Raw genomic sequence first — 10,055 nt, 5'->3', positions numbered from 1 at the left:
CCCTCCAGAAACAGTTCTGCAACCATAGGATGAAAAAACAGAGTACAAGACATACAACACAAGGACAGACCTGTCTCTCTCATAAGTTGTCTACTCAAGTGTTCAGAATAATTTTTCCATCGTCTTGGCTTAACAGCCCTCATCATTTGTTTTTACTGTGTTATTCTCTTTGTTCTGTCTTATACTGTTTTTACTGTCTTGTTTTGTTCTTACTGCCCTGTTCTTGTTACCCCTCCACAAAATATCCCAAATTTTATTTAATTTGCTTTGTGTGAAGGACTGTTTCAACAAAGTTGCATCTTGTCCTTACCTTCAAAACATGGAGTAGACGAAACAGGGACACTTAGAATCACAAAGGAGGAAAATGTATGAGGATTCAAAGATTCTTACCTAAGAATAAAATGTGATACTTGATCCTTCTTAGTCCCTTCAATGAAGCAATCAGAGTCAGCTACTAGGCTCAAGTCTTTGACCAGATCAGTCAAAGCCATAAAGTCATCACCAGCACCAAGCACTCGAATGAGAAAGTCTAGGCGTTTGAAAGCAAATTTCTCCAATTTTTCCAGGGAAATATTTCCAGAAGGAGGTTTTATATAAAATGACATCTGTAAGTAAGAATAATATACCATAGTGTCACATTTTACACGTTGCAAATGAGATATTATGCAGTGATAGGTAAGATATCACATGATTGATATGAGATATAACACTGTATGAATCATCATCAGCCTCATCATCATTTAGTGTCCGCTTTCCATGCTAGCATGGGTTGGATGGTTCAGCTGGGGTCTGGGAAGACAGAAGGCTGCACCAGGCCCAGTCTGATCTGGCAATGTTTCTATGGCTGGATGCCCTTTCTAATGCCAACCACTCCGTGAGTGTAGTGGGTGCCTTTTACGTGCCACCGGCACAGGTGCCAGACGGGGCTGGCAAACGGCCACGGTCGGATGGTGCTTTTTTCGTGCCACTGGCACGGGGGCCAGGCGAGGCTGGCAACGGCCATGATCGGATAGTGCTTTTTACGTGCCACCGGCATGGAGGCCAGTCGGGGCGGCACTGGCAACGGCCAGAATCGGATGGTTCGCTTACGTGCCACCGGCACTGGTATCACAGCTGCAATTTCAATTGATGTTGATCGACTTCGATTTAGGTTCTGATTTCCACTTGCCTCAACAGGCCTTCACAAGTGGAGTTTTGTGTCCCAAGAAGGAAAGGTATGCATGAGTCGACTGGCTACATCCCAGGTAGAGGCCATGGGTTATAGTCTCACTTGTCCTGCCGGGTCTTCTCACGCACAGCATACTTCCATAGGTCTCAGTCTCTAGTCGAATGATCCTGAAAACTGATACAAGACCATAAATTTGCAAAAAGATTTTCATTTACAAACATTCTCTTTTACTTGTTTCAGTCATTTGACTGCGGCCATGCTGGAGCACCGCCTTTAATCAAGCAACTCGACCCCGGGTCTTATTCTTTTGTAAGCCCAGTACTTATTCTATTGGTCTCTTTTGCTGAACCGCTAAGTAACAGGGACATAAACACACCAGCATCGGTTGTCAAGCGATGTTGGGAGGACAAACACAGACACACAAACACATACATATATATATATACATATATACGACGGGCTTCTTTCAGATTCCATCTACCAAATCCACTCAAAGGCTTTGGTCGGCCCAAGGCTATAGTAGAAGACACTTGCCCAAGGTGCCATGTAGTGGGACTGAACCCAGAACCATGTGGTCGGTAAACAAGCTACTTACCACACAGCCACTCCTACGCCTATGAATTAAATTTCTTTTTTTTTTACTTGTTTCAGTAATTAGACTAGGCCATGCTGGGGTAAGGCCTTGAAGAATTTTAGTCAAATGAACTGATTCCAGTACTTGTTATTTTTTTAAAACCTGGTATTTATTCTAGTTGACCTAAACCCACCAACACCAGTTGTCAAGTGGTGGTAGGGGACAAACACACACACACACATACATACATACACACACACACACACACACACACACACATAAATACTTTGACCTTCTTTCAGTTTCTATCTACTAAATCCACACTTTGACAGTTCCAATGATGATGATGTTATACTTTATCTTACTCTTTTACTTGTTTCAGTCATTTGACTGTGGCCTTGCTGGAGCACTGCCTTTAGTCGAGCAAATCGACCCCAGGACTTATTCTTTGTAAGCCTAGTACTTATTGTATTGGTCTCTTTTGCCGAACCGCTAAGTTACAGGGACATAAACACACCAGCATCGGTTGTCAAGCAATGTTGGAGGGACAAACACACAGACACACAAACATACACATATATATATATATATATATATATTATATATATATATACACACACATATATATATACATATATACAATGGGCTTCTTTCAGTTTCCGTGTACCAAATCCACTCATAAGGCTTTGGTCAGCCCGTGGCTATAGTAGAAGACACTTGCCCAAGGTGCCACGCACTAAGAATCATAAGGTTGCTTACCCAATTTTCATGGCATACACTCTACCCACCGAAAGGGATGCTGTCCATTGTAGGGTTCATGACCAGCAATTTCAAAGGAAGCAGACAAGTCAAGTACATTGAACCCAGTACCTAACTCCCACAAAAATGAAAACCAAAACTGACCACGGTAAGATTTGAACTCAGAACAAAAAAGAGCCCAAAGAAATACTACTAAACATTTTATCTAGCCTGCTAGTAATTCTGCCAGCTCGTTACATACTTGCCTATAATTATTCCTAAGTTTGGCACAAAACCATATATTGAGAGAGGATCATCGTTCAAAACTTCCATGCTTCTTGAAATTCAAATTCCCCAACAGTACACCGGATTCCCCCCCCCACACACACACACTTTATTTTAACAACTCATTCACTATTCACTTCTTGTGCATTATTCTGTGTACTGCTCATGTATTTGTGGCTACTTTTTCAGATGAGTCACAGTGAGCCAGAGCACTGTATACAATAATTTCATTATTATATATACATAGGCATAGGAGTAGCTGTGTGGTAAGTAGCTTGCTTACCAACCACATGGTTCTGGGTTCATTCCCAGTGTGGCACCGTGGGAAAGTGTCTTTGACTATAGCTTTGGGCGGACCAAAGCCTTGTGAGTGGATTTGGTAGACGGAAACTGAAAGAAGCCTGTCGTATATATGTATATATATATATATATGTGTGTGTATATGTTTGTTTGTCTCCCCAACATCGCTTGACAACCGATGCTGGTGTGTTTACGTCCCTGTAACTTAGCAGTTCAGCAAAAGAGACCACTAGGCTTACAAAGAATAAGTCCTGGGGTCGATTTGCTCGACTAAAGGCGGTGCTCCAGCATGGCCACAGTCAAATGACTGAAACAAGTAAAATAGTAAAAAGAGTAGAGAGTATAATCAAGTTAACAGAGGCATTCCTAAATAATAGAGTCAGAAATATTTCAAAAACTTTAATTTCTTTGAATGTATATGTTTCATATTGTGCGGAGAGGGTCCCTGGGGAGGGACATCATGCTCGGAGTAGTCAGTGGCGGGAGAGGGGGAGGCCGACCAGGAACCCACTGGCTTGACACCATCAAGAGTGATACCGGAGTGGACATAGCCAATCTGAAAGAGGCGGCCCAGGGTGGAACTGTCTGGAGGACACTGATCCAACGAGTGACCACTTCAACTGAGCGGATAGATAGATATGTTTCAAGCACCATAGCTTCTGATTCGGCAGAAAATTCCCTTTTTTTTCTTTTTGATGATGGTTGGAATTTTATACTTTCCCACCACTTTCGTGACTTTTCAGTTTTGACATTTTGCAATAATTTTTTTTCAGATTTATAGTTGAAACATCTAAGATAACTGAAAACAAAATTTTCAAAAAATAAAAGAAAGCGAAAACTGAAAAATCCAAATAAAAAGAAAAAGATAGGGATACTTTTTTTTTTCTCTTAGCAGGATCTTTTTCTTTTAGTAATCTAAAATGCTTGGAACATACACATCCAAAGAAATTATGGTTTCTAGAGCGCTATTCCTATAGAATATAGGAATGCTACCAGACTGGCACTAATTTTATGGACCCCAGAAGAATAAAAGAATAATAAGACCTCGCAGGATTGGAACTCAGGATGTAAAAGATAGTGAGTTAAAGGAAATTTACTTAGGGCCATGATTATAGATGTATGTACCCCTAATACATATTCTGTAATGAAATTTTCAGATTGTGTAGATGTGAAAAAAAATGGGGAGGGGTGGATAATTCCTATGCAGTAATCCTTCGACTATTGCGGGTGTTACGTTCCAAAACTTCCCACAGAAATAATTAAAATCTAAAAAAATATAAATACCTATCAGCCGCAGAAACCCGTAATGTACAGAGGAGTCCGTGATATATATTTACATATATCAGCCAGAAAAATCCGCGACGTACTGAGTAGGTGACAGGTGAACCACAATGTATTGAGTGCGCGATAGGTGAACCGCGATATGGCGAGAAGTTAGTGTACTTCGATTATGTTTCCTGAAATGTTTTAATGAGGATATGATTTACTAAAAACAAATTGTTTTTTCCAACATCAAATTCTGACATAATCATTGGGACGCCAGTTTGCAACTCCTTTGCTCCCTCCTACATAGTGGATGTGGCAGTTAATGAAAGGGTCACTGCTTCCGTAGAAAACTCTGAAGTATCAGGACCTAACAGGGAATTATCTCTTCCCACCTGTGAAGTTGGAGACGTTCGGAGGGACTGGGTCACTAACCGCGAAGTTCTTGTCAACGTTGGCAGCTCGCCGAAGTAATGCGGCGAGCGTGCTGGCTTGCTTCAGTAGGTTCCGTTAAACCTTGTGGTGTGCGACCAGTTGCTGTGATAAAAAAAAAGATTCCCCACAAATGGTTTCAATATACTTTTAACAGAAAAATTTGGAAGAATTTGATGAAAGTATCCCGGTAAATAAATGTGTATGTTCATTTTTTTTAATGACAACTTGTAAATATAATTGAAGTTCGTTTAAAATTTTAAAAGGAATAAATAAATAGTTAGCCCTTCTTTCATAAGTCCCAAGTTACGTTAGTGGCAGAAAAAAACTTGAGAATGTGTATCATTTATGATATATGTACATCAAGGAAATATGTTCTGTGATACATAGTACAGGTAAAAAGTTTAAATTACATCTTTTTCCGTTATTTCAAATCACCAGGTGACTATGAAGATCCTCTCGCATAACTATTGCTGTTGAGAAAGATAATATCTCTAAGTTTCTGTATGATATAATCTTCTGTTGAAAAACAATTGTTACACAATATTTAGATATTCCAAGTACACAAGTATTACATGATCTATTTCAAAACATCATAGAAAATGTGTTCGTACGTACCTTGGAGTTTTGAAGTTTTCAGCTCTCTTCTTAACGACCAAAATAGAAACTTTATAGTCATCTTCGTGCTAAAGAGCGGTCTGAGTCCAGATCTTCCATCATATCACCCATCAGACTTAAATAACTGTTGTTGTTGTTGGTGTGATAAATAAACATTTAGCCAACATTGTGGAATTCAAATTCGCGGCATTGTTACTTACAAACAAGGGGAATAATTTGCGGTAAGATAGAATACTGGAATACAGGAATAAGATAGAATACGAGGAATGGTTTGTGGTAAAACAGAATACGGAAATAAGACAGAATACGAGGAATGATTCGAGGTAAGACAGAATACGGGAATACTTGAATATTGAAATGCATAGTTTCTAAACTTTAGAAAGAAACTATACATTTCAATATTCTATTCGAATCTAAACCAGTGTTTTTCAACTTTTTTTTTACCTATGAGACCCTTTGATACCTATTTTTACTTGGATAGACCGATCGAGCCAATCGATGTTGAAAAAATCTTTTATATTTTTATAATTAAAATATTTTGTGTATTGCTGAAGTATAAGCAATTTATTATTCTTTCACTCTTTTACTTGTTTCAGTCATTTGACTGTGGCCATGCTGGAGCACCGCCTTTGGTCGAGCAAATTGACCCCAGGACTTATTCTTTGTAAACCTAGTACTTATTCTATCGGTCTCTTTTGCCGAACCGCTAAGCTACGGGGACGTAAACACACCAGCATCGGTTGTCAAGCGATGTTGGGGGGACGAATACAGACACACAAACATACACACACACACGCACGCACACACACACACATATATATATATATATATATACATATATACGACGGGTTTCTTTCAGTTTCCGTCTACCAAATCCACTCACAAGGCTTTGGTCGACCCAAGGCTATAGTAGAAGACACTTGCCCAAGGTGCCACGCAGTGGGACTGAACCCGGAGCCATGTGGTTGGTAAGCAAGCTACTTACCTCACAGTGACTCTTACGCCTATTGCCCATAATTTTTAACAAAAAAAATCTCACTTGGACATTTTATTCTCAATGAAGTCTATTTACCTATAAAAAGATGAACCAATGAAAGGGGAAAATAGGCTGGAGGAAGGGGTAGGAAAGAGGGACGGCGATTCCCCAACTTTCCTGCTGAAGGGAAAAAGACACAGTATCCTTCCAATTCATACCACAAGACCCTAAAGCCTATTTCTGTTGCTAAAGTCTACGAAGGAGCCCTAGCTGTTAGAAATAGGCATCAAATTTCATTTTAACCATACCCTATTATTTTCAATATGGAAAAGAAACATTAGAAAATGTAGTCGTATATACCTCTAAAAAAATTGGTGTTATGGCTGGAAGGCATTTGATCATAGGTTTATTCAATCAAGCTTGACCTAGGCCTGAACAACAACAACTGAGACAGCCAGAAGAGCCTCTGGTTAATCACTTGATCTCTTTCTCTTATTTTTTTTTTTTTGCTCTTGTTGAGTCAAGAGGAAGGGGCAAAGCCTAGGACCCTTACAAGCCTTTCAAGAGTGAGTTTGTTTTTAGTATTCTCGTTAGTGAGAGCAGTCAAGTTTATTTCAGATATTCTCATTTTAAAAATTATCTCTGGCTAATCGTTGAGAGGCCTTGGCAGATGTTTGCGCTCTCTGAGTGCTCTTGTTTTAGTAGACATCTATTTTATTTGCATTTGAAAAGTTTTCTCCTGCTTTTTGTAATTGCAAACTTTTTGATCAGATCTTCAGTATGACACCATGAACACTTCAAAATTATATTTCTGATCATATAAACCACTTTGAATATTCTTTTATCAAGTTTAAAGTGATTTCTTTTGTGCTATTTACCATTTCTGTGATGCTCTCCTTCACTACCCTTACCGCTTTAAACATGGGATTGTTTTGCTTAATGGTTAATCTAGCACTGGCTTGCAGAAAAGATATGAACAGGGAGGAGATTCCAAAGGGACAATGCCCTGGGATGAAGGATTGGATATAGTGCTTAGTAGAGGGGAAGTAGGAGGGAAGGTAGATGCAAGAAGGGTAATGAGAAATGTAGAGATCAAATGGAGTAGGGTAGAGGTACAAGATCAGCCCAACCAGTTCTAAGGAACAAAGACCATCATAGTAGCGATAGAAAAGACTGAGAGGAGATGGCCTGCTGGTGGACCAGAAGCTGAAGTGTTTCTGATAGTCATGGGATCCATTCAGCTGAGTGACCCTTCTCTGGATACAATCCATAATGTCAGTACATGTAGTTGTAGCCCTGTCACAGATGAGGGTACAATACACCTTCATAGATCTCACTTGCTGAGTGTTAGCAGCTCCAACAAAACCTGTGATAAAGAAATAATAATAATAATAATAATCCTTTCTACTAAAGGCACAAGGTCTGAAATTTGGGGGAAGGGACTAGTCGATTACATCAACTCGAGTGTTTCACTGGTACTTAATTTATCGACCCTGAAAGGATAAAAGGCTAAGTTGACCTCGGCATAATTTGAACTCAGATCGTAAAGACAGACAAAATACTCCTAAGCATTTTGCCCAGCGTGCTAACTATTCTGCCAATAATAATAAAAATAATAAAACTGGAAATATTCCCAAGAATTTAAAGCAATATATCTGAAAATATTTAACCAAAGGTAATATAAAATTAGTATATTTCCATTTTGTGACTTTAATAAGTGATTTTTAAGCATTTACACATTTGTATTTTTCCTTCATTTTTAGTTTCATTACATTGGTCAACATACTTTTTTGCTGACCTCAGTTTTGTGATTGTTTTTAGTTTTTTGAGATGCTGATTTCAAATATGGCATCCAGTTTTTCCTAACACATCAAGCTTTCATTCTAAAGCATACCTCTATTTTATGATGTACTGTATGAATAATTTACATGGTCAGGATAGTTTACTAAGTCTTATAGCTTAAAACCATAAGTTATAAATGTGAATAGAATGTGAAATGGAAGATAGCATCACCTTTTACAAAATACATTCTGTTAATTTTCTAATATGATGGATAAAGCACAAACCATCATACATATACCTTCATATTCATGGAACAAATTTCCGCTTGCGAGAGCATGTGGAGTATTTCATGTCTACACAATCTCTTTGAATACTCCAGCAGTAGTCTGTTGTCATGTGTGTGTTCCATAATCTTGATTCTTTGATGAAAATGCTCACTATGCTCATCGCTCACGTCTCCAAGATTAGCAAGAAATTCATTGAAATAGCTATTGAGGAAATGGAGCTTTATGCTCATGTTGCAGCCTAAAAGATGAAAGCTATCAAGTAATGTCTCCACTAAATCCTTGTAGTTTGCAGCTTTTTCACATCCACGAAAATCTTTTCATAACAGTCACATATGAATCTCATGTTATTTTTTCTATATCAGCCATCAAACTCGAGAAAGTCTGGTATTTCGCTAACTTTCTGATTTGTGGCCCATCAAAAACACCAGCCGTTATTTTATCATAACTTAGGTCAGGAAATGTACAGTTGAATTTGAAACAGTTACCTTCCACATTAAGAGCTTTGACAAATTACTTCATTAGTCTTAGCTTAATATGAAGAGGTGGAAAGATGATTTTCTCTCACTCAACAAGTGGTTGGGGTATAATATTCTTCTCCCTAACAGTCTAACTTTTTCTAACTGGCCATAATTTCTGTTCCCAATGTTTTGTCTCTTGCTTGACTATCCCATAAACACAGGAAACATGGATATTTTGTGTACCCTCCTTGTTAGCCAAATAAAAAGTTGACCATTTTTAGACCCACACATATGACCTATTTGTGTTCATTATACATAAGTAAATCTAATACAACTTTTATGTGATCATAATTAAGTCCCCAGAGCGAAAAGTTTGGCTGCATCCGAAAAAATATATATTATGAAACAAAAATAAACACAAAATTTATTACACGAATCTGTTACCACCACGTCAGTCAACTATTTGACGCCGAACATGAGTTTAATGTTGAATACATCCATGAATTTTCCGCTCAGATAGCTCTTCCTAAGACTGCAAGACGGCTTCATGCAATTCATGCCTCGTTGTAGGGTTTTTCAGTTCAACTTTATCAGCCAAAACTTTGAAAATGCCTTCATCTAAAGTTAATAATGATTCTGCTAATTCCACATGTAAACATGTGTTGAATAGAACTCACTGAATAAATCTTAATTAACTGTGTTGTCAATTGTATGCACCTGACATATGCTAACATGTATGCAGCCAGACTTTTCACACAGAGGATACATTTTAGACTCTTCTCTTTGGTCTCTAACTAAATTAAGTTCTGCCTGGTTGAAGTTTTCACGTTCTTTCGTTGATGTTTCTACAAAGTCTGTATCACTGTCATATTCGTGATTTATATCTACGTCACATGGAGGCGCAATGGCCCAGTGGTTAGGGCAGCAGACTTGCGGTCGTAGGATCGCGGTTTCGATTCCCAGACTGGGCGTTGTGAGTGTTTATTGAGTGAAAACACCTAAAGCTCCACAAGGCTCCGGCAGGGGTTGGTGGCAATCCCTGCTGTAGTCTTTTGCCACTACTTTCTCTCACTCTTTCTTCTGTTGGCCTGCTTGCTTAGCCATTTGAAGGCTAAAACAATGTGAAGCGCATTGTGACCAGCGATGTGTAGCAACATCTGATAGCCTGGTCAGT

At 38.7% G+C, this 10,055-nt stretch overlaps 1 protein-coding gene and 1 long non-coding RNA gene across 3 annotated transcripts in view; one reads left to right on the top strand and one right to left on the bottom strand.

Annotated features, from left to right (window-relative positions):
- The window catches only part of LOC115218389 (DNA primase large subunit), a 13,870-nt gene extending 8,289 nt beyond the window's left edge, over positions 1 to 5,581 (bottom strand). Inside the window, exons 1-2 of one of the 2 annotated variants that reach the window (XM_029788175.2) lie at positions 5,379 to 5,581; positions 391 to 605 (exon numbers count right to left, since the gene is read on the bottom strand). In XM_029788175.2, coding sequence (XP_029644035.1) covers positions 391 to 605 — 215 coding nt within the window. In that variant the 5' untranslated portion in view covers positions 5,379 to 5,581. The remainder of the gene's footprint in view (positions 1 to 390; positions 606 to 5,378) is intronic. The other variant, XM_029788176.2, reaches the window with a different exon arrangement.
- The window catches only part of LOC118765774, a 17,753-nt gene extending 8,392 nt beyond the window's left edge, over positions 1 to 9,361 (top strand). Inside the window, exons 2-3 of the long non-coding RNA XR_005001651.1 lie at positions 5,007 to 5,009; positions 9,247 to 9,361. This is a non-coding gene — a long non-coding RNA (uncharacterized LOC118765774). The remainder of the gene's footprint in view (positions 1 to 5,006; positions 5,010 to 9,246) is intronic.
- The last annotated feature ends 694 nt before the right edge of the window (positions 9,362 to 10,055 follow it).

This window comes from Octopus sinensis, linkage group LG13 (assembly GCF_006345805.1).
Source record: "Octopus sinensis linkage group LG13, ASM634580v1, whole genome shotgun sequence".
NCBI lineage: Eukaryota > Metazoa > Mollusca > Cephalopoda > Octopoda > Octopodidae > Octopus > Octopus sinensis.
This window is presented reverse-complemented; position numbering and strand designations above follow the sequence as displayed.